General features: G+C 40.0%; 1 protein-coding gene across 3 annotated transcripts in view; it reads left to right on the top strand.

The window, feature by feature from the left end:
* ldd (lipid droplet defective) overlaps window positions 1-17,193 on the top strand; it is a 29,436-nt gene extending 12,243 nt beyond the window's left edge. For 2 of the 3 annotated variants that reach the window (XM_069115627.1, XM_069115628.1), the window contains exons 25-50: window positions 114-244; window positions 328-650; window positions 720-909; window positions 984-1,124; window positions 1,281-1,604; window positions 1,751-2,246; window positions 2,345-2,465; window positions 2,542-2,732; window positions 2,794-2,932; window positions 3,104-3,311; window positions 4,128-4,268; window positions 5,170-5,359; window positions 5,506-5,700; window positions 5,832-6,350; window positions 6,424-6,599; window positions 6,698-6,962; window positions 7,021-7,120; window positions 7,212-7,354; window positions 7,437-7,637; window positions 8,006-8,186; window positions 8,262-8,374; window positions 8,447-9,272; window positions 9,599-9,747; window positions 10,029-10,211; window positions 12,062-12,305; window positions 16,285-17,193. In XM_069115627.1, the coding sequence (XP_068971728.1) occupies window positions 114-244; window positions 328-650; window positions 720-909; window positions 984-1,124; window positions 1,281-1,604; window positions 1,751-2,246; window positions 2,345-2,465; window positions 2,542-2,732; window positions 2,794-2,932; window positions 3,104-3,311; window positions 4,128-4,268; window positions 5,170-5,359; window positions 5,506-5,700; window positions 5,832-6,350; window positions 6,424-6,599; window positions 6,698-6,962; window positions 7,021-7,120; window positions 7,212-7,354; window positions 7,437-7,637; window positions 8,006-8,186; window positions 8,262-8,374; window positions 8,447-9,272; window positions 9,599-9,747; window positions 10,029-10,211; window positions 12,062-12,305; window positions 16,285-16,410 (6,016 nt within the window). In that variant the 3' untranslated portion in view covers window positions 16,411-17,193. The remainder of the gene's footprint in view (window positions 1-113; window positions 245-327; window positions 651-719; window positions 910-983; window positions 1,125-1,280; window positions 1,605-1,750; window positions 2,247-2,344; window positions 2,466-2,541; window positions 2,733-2,793; window positions 2,933-3,103; window positions 3,312-4,127; window positions 4,269-5,169; window positions 5,360-5,505; window positions 5,701-5,831; window positions 6,351-6,423; window positions 6,600-6,697; window positions 6,963-7,020; window positions 7,121-7,211; window positions 7,355-7,436; window positions 7,638-8,005; window positions 8,187-8,261; window positions 8,375-8,446; window positions 9,273-9,598; window positions 9,748-10,028; window positions 10,212-12,061; window positions 12,306-16,284) is intronic. The other variant, XM_069115629.1, reaches the window with a different exon arrangement.
* Window positions 17,194-17,964: the final 771 nt, after the last annotated feature.

Raw genomic sequence — 17,964 nt, 5'->3', positions numbered from 1 at the left:
CATCGAGTGACCGAAGTTGTTTGAAACTTGCTTCAGTTTTCGAATATTGACGTTCACTTTTAATCCGACATCGTATAAAGATTCTGTTATGTCGTTTCCTTTTTTTTTTTTAGAATGAAGGAAATAGCGGAAGATATTAAGCCGTTCATCGAGGATCAATACGTGATGGACGACGTTTATCGAATAATCGTGGCGTTTCAGTCGATGGATATCTTCAAGAATTTAGGGTTGCTCGATATGAAATGTATGATCTCATTACGTGTTTCCTCTCGAAAGAAATGCCTTGTGACGTTCGATTCGGTGGTGCGACGATATTTTTATTTTCAGACGTTATCAGAGATATGTTCGACAACTGGGATGTGGTAAAGTCATATTTGGTGGATAAGATCGGAATTTCCAATAACGTAGCGTTGATGCTGAGCCAAGCAAAGATAGATATGATTTCTGTTTTCATGAAAGAAAGAAGAGCTCTCAGTTTGAAGGAAATCATTTGCTCCCCGACGAAACTCAGTGAAATGTTGAATTTTAATAGCAGTCGAATCACCGCCGAAGAAGTCAGCTCCGCTATCTGCCAGTTCGAGGATTCGCAGACACAAAACGTGACCATAACGTTGATTAAAAATTTAAATTTCGATTATATTTTTAAGACTGTGAGTATAATCGTATGAATAAACATTGACGGTAAAAAATTTCGAGTTTAATCTAGTTCGTTATTTTAGCTTATGAGCGCGAACGTGAAAAATATATTGGCCAACGCAAATTTGACGGAAACAGAGGGAAAAATGGTACTGAATAATCTTGGAGTGGCCGCAGAGTTATTGCCATTCTTCAAAGACAAACTTTCCTCTCGAATGCCAACGGCGCAAGCCTTGGAAACAGATGCGCAAGAACCGGATCAGACAGTCTCCAGTAAGTTATGCAAAATTTTGGAATTAAATTAACGCAATTTGCGTATTTAATAAATATTCAAATGCATTTCGTAGCTTCCAAGTTCCTTCAGGATTCTAGCGAGATGCTGTGCGGGCAACCGATGGTCTCTGATAACGGTGATTTGTACAAAATCATCTCGAAGATCGAGGATAATAGCAAAGATTTCGATAAGGCTGAGCTCGATTCTTTACCCAGTATGTGTAATCGATCAAACGACAGATATTAATTTTCAATTTGAAATTTTTCATCAGTTAACTGAAAATTTGTACCTCTGAACTTTTGCACTTTCGAACCTGGAAATTGAAAATTACAAATTAAAACATCGAAATTTCGAATTTTGTTCTGTTCAGCTGAATTTTGCAGAAACACCTACAAAGGTGTTGTGGCCATGGGAGGCGGGAAAATTATATGGTCTTACGTGAAACCTTTACTACGTGGTAAAATACTTTATGCTCCCAATACCACAGTAATCAACAATGTAATGACATTAGCAAATAAAACATTCGTGGAAATGGAACACTTCGGCGTATTGATAAACAGTTTCGAGAAAACTTTAATCTCATTGGCGAATCTTACCGAAATGAGCGACAGTTTAAGGGAGCTTCGAGACATAATGTCCTCGGATGTTATAAAAATCGCCATTAGATCATTTGGTGGAAGCAATTTCGAAGGCGGTAAGTTGTCCTAGGAAAAGGTAAAACAAACAACTATGTATTCTTGGATTATTCAGATTTCTTTAATAGAATAGATCGGCTCACTCCATCTTTTGCAAAACAAAGACGCGAACGTGCCTTTTCTAAAATGTTTCATCCTCTTCCAGGGGATTTCACCGATATGGATCTCAGCGAGGTTTCGTGGCGACTTAAGAAATCCAAACGTTTGATAACGATGGTTGGTATGTTGAATGATTTATTGGAGTGCGTGCTCGTAGATCGAATAAGAGGATTTCGGTCCGAGGAGGAAATGGAAGCGAAAGCACGGGTTCTGATGGAAACGCGAGAATTTTTAGCCGGTGTTGTCTTTTTGGATAAAGCCCCAAAGAGATCTAGCAGATCTTTGCAGCATGAATTGCCCGATAATATAGTGTACAAAATTCGAATGGATGTGGACTACGTGCAGTCCACGAAGAGATTAAAAAATCAATTTTGGATTCCTGGTCCGGAGAGCAGTTTTATAGAACACCTGAGATATATGAGAGGATTCGTACAGCTCCAGGACTCTATCGATCGAGCAATTATAAGAACGAAAACTCAGAAAGATCAAGATTGGAAAACTATGACGCAACAGATGCCATATCCTTGTTGGAAAGACGTACCGTGTGTATAATCTCTTGTCCTTCTTTTATACTTACGTTTTAATTAATCTAATTAATTCAATTTTAATAATAATTATAATCATTTTATGTATCACGTAGTTTTCAAACAACTCTCTACGAGTCTCAAGGTATTCAAGTTTGTTTCTTTTTTGCGCTAATGATGTGTGTTGGAGCAGCTGTCAGGCATGTTGTGTGGGAAAGGGAATCTCAAAATGCAATGGTAACAGGGGAAATATCACAACATTAACATTTCAGTCAACTAATGGCATTAGTTAATTCCATAGTTCCGTTTCTAGGTAATGAGCGTAATGGGATTGAAACCTTGGAGAAACACTGTCGCCTGGTTCATTACGACATTTATAGAACTCTTAATCGTGTTGTTCTCTATCGCAACAGTTCTGCTTGCCGGAAAAATTTTACCAAAATCTGATGCTTCTTTAATTTTAATCATGATGATCGATTACGCGTTCTCTATCGTAACCTTCTGGTAAGTTTTATCAAATTAATTGATCATCAACGTACTTTATTCTACTAAAACAAATTTTCAGTTACATGATTTCAACGATGTGCAGCTCAGCGAGTCTGGCCGCGATCACTACCGTGGTTATGTTCTTGCTGACATTCATGCCATACGTCATTGTCATTGCTATGGAGGCCGTTATTGGTCTCGGGTATAAGCTTCTCATCGTAAGTTATCACCACCTAGCGTAGCAATAGCATTTCCGTGACAAATAACACGTTCGAACGATGCATCCGTGTTAGGTTTCACGATAAAACCACCATTTCCTATAAAATTATGTTAATGCCGTGCACATTCTGCGAGCAAAGAGAACGATTTATCAACGCCTTTCTCCTTAGTGTCTCAGCATGTCGACCAGCTTTTGTTACGGTTGCTTGTACGCGGCCAGGAAGGAAGTTCAAGGCATCGGACTAACTTGGAGCGCGATGTGGGAGGAATCTAGTCCCGGCGATTCGATGTCTTTGGGTTGGGTGCTCCTAATGATCGCCTTCGACGGCTGCCTTTATGCCTTAATCGGTTATCTCGTCGCCAGATATACGAATTCAGGTAGAAACTTGTTAAACTTCTTCGCCTCTCTAAACAGAACTCGCGTGAACTTTTAGAACTTTGTAGAATCGATCTTTCATCGTTCGGTGGAGGTGTCACCAGCTTAGAGTTTACTACAACTTGTTCTACTTTCTTACATTTATTTATTTCCTTTTTTTTTCATCGCATTGAAAAATTCGTTGGATCTATACAACTACACACAACAATGTTATCCAAATAACTTTCTAACATGATATTTGTTCCGAAGATTTCGAGAGACCACTTGGGATCTCTGGTGCATGCAATGTCGCGAATTTATTGAATATTTCTATGTATCCTGTCTGTGTACCCCTTTTATTTATTACTCTATTGTCTATAACCATTACTAAACATAGAAGAAGAAAACATGGAAAAAGAACACAAGGATGGTATCATTAAGGTTAAACATAACATCGTTATAATATTATTCGATGTTATTAGATATAATAGAATATTTTTGAAAATATCTATTCAACATTCACGATACTACTTCGTTTCTTTAGTGACATCCTCCATGTGTTCACAATGAAACGACGAAAAGAACATTGTTACGAATTCTACACGTTTACACGCACCTCTCGTTCGCATCGTCGCAAATTTGCGCACAGATTTCACCAAAACCTTCCCTCCTCCCCCATATAATCGCCACTGATGCTGCAAAGAGAAACGCCAGGAGGGCGGTCTCGAGATGCGGTAAACATTCGCAAAGAAAAGAAAAGACGGTGCGTGTCTCCGAGAGAAGTTCGATGACCTGGTGAGTTTCTGGAAACGGACGAGCATTGGCGAATAATTTTCCAGGCAGGGGCTTTCACGATTTGAGGTCCCGTAGCTTATGGTGGGCCGATAAACGTTCTCTCTATGGCAGACCAAGTTACCTCGCCTTCGTCAACAACCTCTATTTCACTAACGACGTTCTCCACCCTTCAGCCACTTACCAAGGTATCGCACTTGCTCGCTCTTTCGCTCTTGCACGATATTTCAGCTTTTCTTTTTCTTTCTCGCTTTTGCTATGTTACGTTGTGCTCTTACATTCCACTCGAGCTTCGTTCGCATTATTCAAATATTCAGTTGTGTATATTTCAATTGTCATTTATCTCATGGCTTTGTCTTATTCTTGCATACTTTTTTATCCCACTCGAGAATATTCGCTCGATACGGATATTTGGGAAAATTACTAAATCGTTTGATATCGCGAGAACACTAAAGGTGAAACGTAATCTAATCTGCATAAACGCGGTACCATCCGTCTATTTCGTAAAATTTGCACGGGAAAGAGCTATTCGAATATTTGGTTTGCACTGAATATGCAAATGTTTGTTGCTACTTCCATGAGAGTGGGAATTCACACGTGAATGCTTAATCTATTCAATGTTGCAGTTCGGATGCATCATGGAACGGGTGTTTCGGTAGGAATTCTTCTTGATAGTTTACCTATGCACATGTTTGCTTGAGTTCCACGCAAACCGTCCGACTATGCAACGATATCAGATATTCGCGTCTTGTACAAGTTTCGCGTTTCTGTATATACTTCTTCGGTGACTGACGTATAGATTGCATGCTGATACTGCATGCGATGCATGAGTTAGAGAATTCGCTTCTATTCACAATAGGTAATATGATTTGTTTTCTTTTTCTTTTTTTTTTTTTTTAAATAATAGAAATCTGAAGAAGCCGAGAGAAAAGTTATATTTTGTGGGAAGCATCTGCTTTATTCGATGAATATTTTAATCTGCTTTTCCTAGGATTAGGTAAAGCTGTATAAATGATAAGAGTGCTTGCTTAAGAAATCATTGTCGATTCCTATTAAAAATACGTGTTCTTTATATTGCATGGAATACAGACGAAGAGAGCGACGCGAGTAACTTGACAGTCAGCGAGAAACAAACAGGAGTAAGATTTGAAAATGTCAAGAAGATCTACAACACAGACCAGGGTGAGGTCTTAGCAGTGGATGACTTTAATTTGAAACTGAATGAGGGTGAGGTGACGAGCCTCCTTGGAAGAAATGGCGCTGGAAAAACCACCATTATGTACGTGAATAACACGATTTCTTCTAACAAAAATCTTTTCTGCTTCATCTTCTTTAACATCGATTAAAGGGATTTTGATAATTTCATTCGTAAGCGGCGGGTATTTGAATTCATTCTCGTTATTCAAGGATGTACTTTCTTTTCAGTAAGATGCTGACGGGGATGCTGGCTCCGACCACGGGTGAGATCTGTTTGAACGGTGAAGAGGGTTGCAAGCCCGACATAGGGGTCTGCCCTCAAGATAACGTACTTATCGGTACTTTGACACCCAGAGAACATTTAATGTTTTATGCGAAACTAAAACATCCTGACGATGTAGATATGCAACGAAGCGTGAACGAGTTAGTATATACATTATTAATAAATCCTCATTCACCGTCGACTCCTTCGAGATGCAAACTCCTTTTCCGTTTCGATTATCTTTAATCTCCTTGGATTTCAACTGTTGTTATCAAGCCATGTGTTCTCGTAGAATGTTGACCTCTTTGGAACTAGGCAGACAAGAGCACGAACCAGTATACCGGCTCTCTGGCGGCACAAAGAGACGGCTTTGCGTGGCTTTAGCATTTCTAGGCTCACCGAAGCTGGTGATCCTCGATGAACCAGGCGCCGGAGTGGATCCAGCCGCGAGACGTAGGATCTGGCGTCTAATCGATCAACACAGGATCGGCAGAACCGTCATTCTATCGACTCATCATCTGGACGAAGCTGACATACTCAGTGACACCGTCGTCGTGATGCATAAGGGAAAGATACTTTGCACGGGATCTCCGTTATCCCTGAAAATGATGCACGGTCGTGGATACAGACTTCTCGTAACGTTCCCTTCTGCCGATCGTGAAGAAAATGTTAATTCGATCGAAAGAAGAAAGGTGGAAGCTTTAAAGAGCGTGATCGAAGAAGTGGTGCCTAATGCGGTGACCAATGAAGTTTCTAGTACAGAGGTGGTCGTCACGTTGCCTTTCCAGGGGAAGAATGGTTTAAATAATAAGTAGGTTGATTGTTCGAAACTTTATCGGTCGATGCTATCTGTTATTAGATTTTAGAAATAAATTATATTTCAGTATCGCGCAAGCTGCGAAGATTTTGGAAGACAGTTGCAAAAATCTGGGTTACTCCCACTTTTCCTTGGAATGTGATACATTGGAAAGGGTTTTTCTAGATCTGTGTTCTAGGGCAGAGAGCGGTTCTTCCATTATAACACCTATTCAAGATAGCGTTATTAATATAGGTAACGTTGGTACGTGAGACGATGTCAAGTATAGGATGATATTTTTTATTGATATTTGCTAATTAGTTAATTTTGTTAGTTTAATTTTTAAATTTAATTCGTAACAGGTCCTACGGTATCCAAAAACGTTGATCTAATTGACATCGAACCATCCTTGAATCCCTCCCCTATTAGACAAATCAAAGCTCTGCTGAAGAAACGAATATGGCACTTCAGAAAGGATTGGTTGACATTCTTAGCCGGTCTTCTCTTGCCAACCATGTTCGTTGCGGTTGCTATGGGATTCTCTTTGATCAGGCCTCCATCAGAGGATGAACCACCGCTGGTTCTTACGCCGAAATTATATGACACACATCCGACCTATTTCTACAGGTATGCAAAGTGCTTGCTGATACGTAGAGTTAATATTAACCGTGAAATTTATTCCTAGCATCGATAACGGTGACGATTCGTTTTTGCAACACGTATCACTTCAGCTTCACGATCGATTCGGGGATGACTATGCTGGCGCATGGCAAACATTGCCTAATGTATGACCTTTACAGAATTACGCTAAAAACATGTGTATACTGGCAAAGTGAATATTTAAACTTCAACGGCAAATATTTTTTGTTTCATTAGGACACTGGTACTTGTAAATGTCAGGACGGTCAACAGGTTTGCCACGGCGTGTCCCAAGCCGTTGAAGGTCTTTTACAAGTATTACCTGGCAGGCCCACTCTAGATTGGATAGTGTCGACTCATCAAGAATACATAGAGAAGAGGTACCGCAGAAAGAAAAATAAATTCACTATCGAAGAATTTAATTTTATGAATTGAAATTTGATTAATTATGATATTTCGCAGATATGGAGGATGGTCATTGTTCCATTCTAACGACGAACCACTCTTTGTTGTATGGTACAACAATAAAGGTCACCATGCATTACCATCTTATTTAAGCGCATTGAACGAGGCAATCTTAAGAGCATCAGGTGTTCAAGGTCGTCTAACAACCTTGAATCATCCCTTAAAGCTATCCAGCGATCAACTGAACCGAACCACATTGTAAGTTCCAATTTCCATATATTAATGAAAAAAAAAAAGAAATAACACTCGTATTCTCACTTACTGTTATATTTTGATAAACCAAACGCAATTAAGGTCAAAAGATTAGCATGCCACGCTGATCTTACCATGTTGGTAAAATGAAGCGGAAAATGTGCATAATAAAATTGCGCGTGTTGCGTTTACTTTTAATTAACTCCTGGCGCCTATACAATCGCGTCGCTGAACATTTCAACCGGATTTCGTGGCTTTCATTATTCGAATCCTATTTCTGTCTGTTAATCTCCTTAACGATTTTGCGTTGCGTTTCTCGCCTGAACTAATTCAATATTAACGATCCGAAACGTACAAAATTTACGTCGATTCAGATTGCAGCATGTGGCTGACGTTGGCGTGGCGCTCGTACTTTTGCTCGCGTTCAATTTGGTAGCTGCTCAAGGGTCGAAAGAATTGGTGAGGGAAAGATTATCGGAAGAAAAGAGAATCCTGTTTCTTGCTGGCGTTCATCCTGTCACTTACTGGATCACCGTATTAATTTGGGATTTCTTCGTGAGTGATCAACGAAACATTCGTGAGAATGAGAAGAAGAAAAATTGTAAGGGAATTTGAATTCGAATCTTTTAGGTGTTTGGCTGCTCCATTGCTTTGGCTGTCGTGGTTTTCGAAATTTTCGGACTTCCTGCGTACGTTGCTAGGGACAATTTGCCTGGCATTTGTTTATTATTGTTCCTCTTTGCGTAAGTTTGTATCGTATACAATTTACTGCTGTGTTCATTCAATTTTGATTAATCGAATTTATTAAATTGTAGGTGGGCAGCGTTACCATTTTCACATTTAACTGAAAAAGCCTTCGACGATTCAAGCATGTCGAACATGGTCCTGTTTTGCATCAACACGTTTATAGGCGTAGCTTCCCTGGCCACTATTTTGGTACTCGACATTCTAGGGAAAACGAAAACTACAGAAGATGTACGAGATATCCTGCACTACGTCTTACTCATCTTTCCCCAATATGTACTGGGTGATGCTCTAGTACAAATATCACGGAATGATATCACGGCGCAATTATTAGAAAAATTCCATATGGATACTTATCAGTCACCCTTAGGTTGGGAGTTATTGGGTCTTCATTATGTTTTCCTGACTGTCGTTGGTGCCGTTCTTTTCTCTTTGAATTTAATGATCGAGTGCCGATTTCTTCCCAATTGGAATAGACAGAGGTGCCCGTACGAAACGTTTCAAGAGGACGACGACGTGTCGAAGGAAAGAATGAGGGTGGAGGGTGGCATGTCAGACGATATCTTGCAGACAGTGAAACTTCGCAAGGAGTATAGAAGTGTTTATGGTACGAATGTAGCCGTTCAAAACTTAAGCATTGGAGTGCAAGCAGGGAAGTGCTTTGGTCTTTTGGGAACGAATGGTGCCGGGAAAAGTACCACTTTTCGCATGTTAACAACGGAGATTATACCGACAGCAGGCAGAATAATACTGAGAGGCAAGGAAATCGGTTCAGGACCATTGTGCAACGGTGAAATCGGTTATTGTCCTCAGAGCGACGGTTTGGATGGTTTTCTTAGTCCGCATCAGTGTCTAACGATTCACGGGGAAGTTTGTGGGTTGAGCAACGTTCCCAAGGTAAGGGTTGATTTATGTTCAAACTCTCGGCCAATTCTCGCACTCTGAATTTTCTCGGAGACCTTTGAATAACTTCCATCGTCACTTCGCTGGCGCAAGGATCTTGTTTTTAATTATTTTCCGTTCGAACTTCCGGCTGATAGCGTAAAGACGATACAGAGGCAAGCAGGTGAAAATTCAACGTGTTCCTGCCTTTTTTCCACCTTGTTTTAAGACAAATAATTCCACGCGGATGAATTTTAGAACTTGCTCTTTTAAGAACCTTTTTTAAGCCACTCCCTTTTGCAGGAATTTAATATTATCCCGTGAAAAATTGTTTGTTTCAGGCGGTCGAGTCAGCGCTGAAGAGACTCGATCTTCTGAAATACGCGCACAAGAGAGTGAGCAGTCTCAGCGGAGGTAATAAAAGGAAACTATGTACTGCCCTGAGCGTAATGGCTCCGGTGCCCGTAGTTCTTATGGACGAACCAACGAGGTATTTCGTAAAACGGTTTATTAAGAGCACCTTTTTAATAAGCACAAAATTAATATCCCACTTATTTCCTTACTTCTCTATGTTTAGTGGAATGTATGCGTTTATTACAATTTGCCTTTCGGCTACCAGGGGATTTCGATTTTATACATAATCTTATTTTTTAGAATTAAACATAATCATTATAAATTCTATGTATTCTACTTTCCTTACATTTACCTATTCTAATCTTACTCTCTTCTAATTCTACCCAGTCTAATTCTACTTATATAAATTATGCTTAGTGGAATGGATCCTGCAACGAAAGATCTGGTAGCCAAGACAATTAGGCATATGACGAAGAATCAAAGTTGCGTAATTCTAACTTCGCACAGCGTAGCAGAGTGTGAAAATCTGTGCAATAGAGTCGGTATTCTTGCCAAGGCTGGTCTCAGATGTATAGGGACGCCACAGCATTTAAAGCACAAGTAAGTACACACATAAATACTTGCACTAATCCAATAATGCTTTTCGTTTCGTTACTCACATATTCATGTCCCTGTACATATGGTACAACAAGATTTAAAAGTTCCATTCGACATTAATATACTATTAACAGTTACAGCAGAATGTTCAATCATTCCGGACGAATATGCAAGTTCGAATATCCGGATAGGATTTATTTCGATCGACGTATTTTAATGATGTTGTTCCAACTAATGGATCGTTCGTGTTGGTTTCATCTCACGGATAGCTTTCTGACAAAATCCGTAACGCGACAATTTATTTGCCATTCCCTCTCGCCTTCTCTCTTTTGGTCAATTGATTTTTAATTTCGTCCATCATTTTCCGCGCATTCGATTCCCTCCGCCGGGAATTTCATAAAATTTCATTTCCGTTCGACGAAACCGGTCGGAGATTACGTTTCGGTTACAATGATACTCCGCCGTATTACCAACCGTGCCACGAACCCCCAACCACCTCTCCCTGTTTCGCTTGTAACGCGTACGCCAGCCCTTTAACTTCCTTTTCGGAATATAACGTAGCACGCCATAAATATTTAGCTCTGGCTGCACCTTTTGCCTCCGGAAGTAACTCGGCGAAAATGTCCCTCTTATATCCCCTTCCTATTTTCTCTTTGCGCCGCGCCATCGAGCGCCAAAGAATTTACGATATCTCGCGTGCGCGTGTGCACACCACGTTTATACAGTATTCCCCGGTGTGGTAATCCATCCACATTCTCCGGAGAACGTCGGATGGCAAGAAACGAACCTGTCCCCGTCGGATTTTTTGCCCATCGCATAAACAGTAGGATATTCTCGCGTACCCCTATGAAATACCGTGTGTAATATATACTTACCGCAGGACATTATAAACTTCTGTTTGCAACCAGCTTCTTCTTGCCGAAATTTCGTTCAGATTTTCGACTTCTATATCGTTGCTCGTACGTTGTAACTTTTTTTATCATATTCAGTTTATATATGGTTATCGTATTCAAATCGTCGTTTAATCGCCATACTTTTCAGTTACGTTCAAAGATAAGAGCTAATGGCTGATGGTAATTGTTGAGAATTGTGGTTCTTAATTGCCGAAATAAAAGTAAAGGAACACTAAGGTTACACTTAGAATTCATATTAAAATAGTTTTAGATTTATTTAATGAACGATTTCCAGGATCTTCGTCGATATACATTTGCACGCGTCTCAGCACTTTCTTTCATTACAGTTACATTCATCTGGTTTTCGAGACGCCGCGCACACACATACTTCCACACACTCATATTCACATACCTGTGTCACTACTACGCGGCCAATCTAGTCTAGTACACAAAATTATACATATCTCAATAGTAATAAGAAAAGATTGTTTGTTTGAGAAAATTACGATTAGAATCGAATCGGTTCTACGATGCACATCGAGTTCTTCCAGCAATTCTCGCTCTTTTTACTTACTCGGAAACGGTTATTGTACAGAGAAACAGTCGACGTGCAAGCTATCCTTTCTCACGGCATAATTTATCGGTGCTGATATACGTATACCGATATAAATGAATACAAATAGATGGACTTGCCGGTGAACGCGCATAGTGCAATAAATATTTGTTACGCCGCTTTTCCTGACTATTTCCATCTCGCCCGTGTACATTCCTCTTGGTCTCATTTACTTCTTGCCTTTATTCCTGTTTGTTAAAGACAAGCTTGAGTATTTCAATCTCGTTGCCGTCAATGGCATCTTCGGTATCGGTGATCGATGTGCGTTTCGTTCGAACAACGTCTTTTGAATATTTAATCATTAGCCTCGGATTTATTGTCTTGTTCGTTTGCACTTTTGTTCATAGATTTGGTGAAGGTTACGTAGCGTTTCTACGATTCCGACAACCGATTTCATCCGCGGATCTAAGGAAAGCCGTTCTAAAGTATTTCCCGCGGGCTGTGGTCTCTTCGAGACAAGCCAGCGCAGCTCGTCTGCTGGTACCACGAAGCCAGGACATGCTGGTGAGCAGCAGCTTTAACAAACTGAAACTGTTGGCCGAGGAACTGAAAGCCACGGACTACACGTTGACACAAAGTTCGCTGGATCAGGTACGTATCATAAAAGTTTCAAGCGTATCCAGAGAAATATAGTTTCGTGTTTCAAGGATTATGTTTTACTTTGCCGTTTTAAATTACACTTCCAGCTAAAAGGTAATACCGACATTAATTATAAAGGTTAATACCAAAGTTAAAGCCCGAGCTTAAGATTAAAAGGAGCATCAACGTTTAAACTAATTCGATTTGGAATTCTATTACTAGAATAGCAGTTGATAAATACTTTCAAGTTCGCGGAACAAGTTGCTTATCGATGTTTCGAATCGAACGTGTATCGATGAAATACTGGGAGAATGTTGCGCGCACTATACAATAGTCTTGTCTCAAACAGATGATGCACAGCCTGCACGCTGCCTGCCATCAGGCTGTTCGATCAAGGACGATCCTCGTTTACGTACCACGTAGCCTGAGGAATATTAATGGATTTGTCGCCTTACGGCTCACGTTGGTGCACAACGTGCACCAACCTTCCTTCGTGGTTTCTAACAGGCTAAGAGCCAATTTTCTTGTATCATTGTTTGCTTCTGCATATAATGTAAGCTTGTTTATACATTTTCTGATATATTTTATTACGCCTTTAAGTCGGTGACTATACCAATGTTTCCGAGATCGTACGGAATTATTCATAATTAATTATTCTCCGCAGAAACAATTTCATTCACGCGCAACGAAGCAACTTTCCAGCCGTTTAATCTTCCTCGCGAGCTGGGAGAATTTTAATGCCGCAACACCGATGCTCCTCTGCGAGCTTCTATCAACCTTTGGCCATTTTTTCTCGCCGGGTGGCAACAGAGGAATTTTTCATTTAAGCGAAGAATTGTGTTGAAAGTAACGGCAAGCAGCGGCGTGTAATCGACTCTTCTGATCGATCGACGTTCACTTTCCACGTCGTGCGAAACAATGTTTCCGTCCTTCGAGATGAATTACATGTTCTCGACTCGTGATTGTCTTTTTCATTTCCCGAGGTATTACGCAACCACCGCGGTTAGTGTACCGCGTGAAATATAATTAAAAGTTGGGAACGCGTATCACGGAGGAAATACAGGAAGGGCAAAGAAAAAAAAAAGAAGAAAATTTGCAGTCTACCTTTGTCTGTTTCCCGACGTCGGATTCTGTCGATTAGAGGGCCAGTGATATTTGCTTAAAATTCCCTCGCAAATTCATGCAAAGTGTCCAGAATTTGCATGCGCCTGTTAATAAAGGAAGCGCAATTTGAACGCTAATTAAAAAAGTTACATCTCGGAAGTTCGTGGACATAGCCAGCGTTCGCTGTGATTAACGCCATTTAGGAATTTATTCTGGCCTATTCAGCCGGGTCTTTTGTGTTTCGAGTTTCATTGAACTCGTAGCTCGTTTTACCTGCTCGACTAAAAATTTTTATTCCATCGCCGCGTTTATTTTGGTATACGGCCAAACTGGCTCAAATTCCATACGGTCGTCTGACGCCTCGAATTCGCAAGAGAAAAACGATCTAAAGTTTTTCTCGCCGCTTGGGGATCCACGTTACGCCTAAATAATTCATAGCTGAGCGATTACGAGGTTGGCGCCGGAATAAGCGGAGATTCCACGGCCCTCGTACCACCATTCAATGGAATCACGTTCGCATCGTTTGTCCGCGTCTCGCGCCACAGCGTCCTGTCTCCTTAATGGAGATAAGATTCCAAGGACCGTCTATATACGTGGCTATGACGGGATTTGTTGATCCGGTTATGTTTACCCGTACACAAAGCTCATCCCTGGAGATTAACTCGGTTGAGAGACTGCTCCTTCTTAGTCTGAAACGGTTGCCCCTGGTGCCAACCCCAAAATTCACCCTGAATAACTAATTTCAAACACCTTCTGGCTTAATTAATCGTTATCTGTGCAACCGGTTGCACGATCCACCAATTCTTCAAAGACCTTTCTATTCGGACCATTGAACCACTTAATTAATTGCTTCACACGCGAAAGAAGCGACTACTTTTGATCTTTTTGTTGCAACAATTTTCTCATAGAGTTACCTAACCGACGATCAGCTGGAGATAACTAAAAGAAACTGGTACTCGGAGTGTGACTCAACTCGAAGTTGATCCAACGAGAGAATATTAATTAAACAACCATCGATACGAACCGCTGGAATAATAAATTCGGTATCGTAGAGAGATTATTATCGTTAATAATCAGGGGGTCGTGCATTATTTTGTATAGTGTTCTGTGTGAACCGTTTATTTATTCATATATTATTGCCCCATTCTTCTTCGGAATACAGTTTAACTGTAATTACCAGTTTCTCTTTATTTTCGTAAATTGAGAAGGACGCAACTTGAAATCGCTTGAATTAAACAATAATCGGAATAACAGGAAAGTTCATGGACGAACAATGCAATTTGAATACGAGATAATTACAACGACGTTTTATAAGCGATAGAAAGATAGGAGGCTGATCTTCGACATGACGAGATCGTAGAGATAAATATACATAGAGTTCGTGGTCGCTGAAAGTACGTGGCTCCTTTTCTAACCGATTTTTCTATGTTCGTGGATGGCGTTCACATCTGAAAACGAATTTCTCCCTTTGGTAAAGAGAAGAAATTGAAAAGGAATCTCTTTGGAGACCAGAATTGACCAGATCCACAGCAAGGTAAATTCATTCTGGTCTGGAAACGAAGAATCGCACGCTATCAAAGGCGACCGAACGGCGGCAATTTAATTGCTGGCGACGCGGAAAGTAAGCGTCGACCGTGTTTATCGCGTTTCGAGAACTCGAGCAACGATCGTTTCGACAGTCAGGAACACACCGCCTGCATAATTTAGTCGGCGAAATTGTACCATTGCCAAAGGCGTTTGCGAAACAGCGGGATTTCCCAGCGCCCTTTAATATAGTGTCTTGGAAAACTAACTGAATTAAGATCGCTACATGCACCGATCGTTCGAATATTCAGGACTTGTTCGTTAATTAAAACGTTCTATATAATCGTGAGATATTTCAGCTTCTTAAATAATTTACACGTCGTGTATATTGATTTTTTATCTGCGCTTACATATACATGCATTTACATATACATATATATATTATATATATACATATACATATACATTTTTTATCTGCGCGTACATATACCGTGCTTGCACTAAAAACACATTAGAAGTTACGTTTTCCAGATTTTAATGAATACACATTTCTCCATTCTTTTCGAGATAAAAAAAAAAGATACTGCTGTCCCTTCAGATTTTAGTGCTGCGATTTTCAAACGTTGAAGATCGTCAAAAATAAGGAATCGATGATATCAGGTTACCCCCGATGGTGACGTCATGTTTCACGAAGCGACTGGTAACGCGAGACAAATTCTAACCGCAAAAAAGTTGAAACCGGGATGCAGTTCTTGCTTCTCCAGGGTGAACTTGTATGTAAACCGCGAAGACTCGGCTCGTTCCGCGAGACTTTCGAGATTTTTATGGTTCCTCGTGGAAGGGAAAGCGTCCTGTCCTCGATTCCTCTATTCCATACCAGTCCCTTGTCTTCCTGTTTTATTCCCCTTCACTCGCGCGCGATATCTCGACGCGGAGGACGCGATAAACGATCGCAGCGATATATCGACGCAACGATCGAAAGTTTAAGCATTTTCATTGGGAGCAGCGTGCACAGACTTGTGAAACTTTCACGGTTCTCATTCGCAGTAATTGTCAATTTACTCGTTACGATACATTTGACACAATCAGGTTGCCGGCATCGAATAGCCGATAAATTTTCAGCAAAAGTTCTCTTCCAATAAATGTCACGATAATTCACATGACAACGAGGAAATTGAGAAATAGTGGTTATGTACGAACGTACGTTATAGCGTCTACGTACTGTGTCTATTATTTTATTCACCAATCAATTTATGTTTTGATTTTTTTCCGGCAATTGCCTTTTTTGCGATACAATACAAAAAGGGAAAGAAGAGAGAGAGAAAGAGAGAAAGAGAAATTAATTAAAGTTTTGCTTCCACAGGTGCTCGTGAGTTTTTCGGAGGACGTGGACAATGAAATCGATGGATCAGTTTACGCGCAGAGCAGTACCAACAATATCTCAAATATTTATACCAACATGGACACCATACATATGGAAACATTTTGATAGATTTTGAGTCGAGTCGTGTTTACAATCGATACATTGTTATTGATTTTAAATTTCTGTTTAATACGCGTTTTTATACAATGTAGTAGTTCATTTATCGACGCGTGAATCTCGTGGAGACTTCTGTGATAGCTTTACTTCTGTTGGATAGCGCCATGTTGGACGTATTGTAAGGGCTTTCAACTGTCGCATCAACAAACAAGTGCACACGATTGATTAGTTACTGATATATATAGATATATATACAACTCGCGCATGATACAAATTTTTATATACATTTGACATTTTACAAAGTTACTCCATTTGAAATGTTTACGCGAAATTTATTATTCCGGTTATGCGTTACCTATAATTAATAGATGTTTAATCGACGTTACATGCGTTAATATTATTCTATAAGCCGTTAATTGATCGCCGCGTGTACGATAATCGTAGCTTTAATTTTAGTACATATGTATATCATCTTCTCGTTCGAATACAGAGGCATTCACGGATAAGTGTTTACTTCATCCGAGATAAAGTTGGATCGCGTTGCATAAAGTGAAGAAATCAGGTCAACTATTGAAAAATTTCCACACGGCCCGACAGATACATAATATTTATCGGCACTCTTCCTTGTATGCCAATACAGATTAATTAATGCAACGATTAATTGTATTATAGATAAATATTATATAATATGTGTATAAGATTTCACTATTTTCCATGTTATTAAGTGTACAAGTTTAGAGTTCCTTATTAAATGTAAAGAGAGAGAGAGAGAGAGAGAGAGAGAGAGAGAGAGAGAGAGAGAAAGAAAAGAAAAATGTCGTTGTTAAGCAAGTTTCATAATATTCGATTAACAGAAATTATCCGACGCGGCGTCAAACATAAGGAGCGAAAAAAATGAAATTAAAGTTAAACAACGATATCTTTCGAGTACATAAATTGATTCTTATCGCTCTTAAGTACACGTTCTTTTATTACGCTAGATATAATTTAAAAATTCGCGAAAACCGATAAAACAAGGTGAAACTGTTTCGTAATTATTACGTTAACCCAAAGCGATTCGAGTATTTATCGATTATTACCAGTAAAAATCGGCACGTACGGAAACGATACGCTACATTTTATACGTTGCAAATGAAATCTCTATCCTTATCGCACCACGTAATTGATCGAACCACTGATAGTGATCGTTATCGACAACGCGGGGCTATAACCATACAGTCGCGTGAAATTCGAACACGTTAAATCAAAACGTGTACCGGTAACACTTGCGATTGCAGAAAAGAAGAGAAAGAGCCTTTAACAATCGCGAACGATGCATTTCATCGATGAGACTCACGTCAGCCACCTTTCATTCCCTTTAAATTACGTACTCGTAGGTGAACCGTCTGTCTATACGTCACTAAATGAAACATTGACGCTGCCGAGACCTGAGCGAAATATTCGTAAAACTGGGAATATCCTGGTTTTGATTTTCTTCTCTAGCGGTGTTCTCAACGATTTGATTCGTGCTCGGTGTACCCTCGTGTCGACGGAATTTTCATCGGTGTCAGCGAAACGATCGAG

The sequence above is a fragment of the Bombus flavifrons genome, chromosome 6 (assembly GCF_040668555.2).
Source record: "Bombus flavifrons isolate JBK064 chromosome 6, iyBomFlav1_principal, whole genome shotgun sequence".
Lineage (NCBI taxonomy): Eukaryota > Metazoa > Arthropoda > Insecta > Hymenoptera > Apidae > Bombus > Bombus flavifrons.
This window is presented reverse-complemented; position numbering and strand designations above follow the sequence as displayed.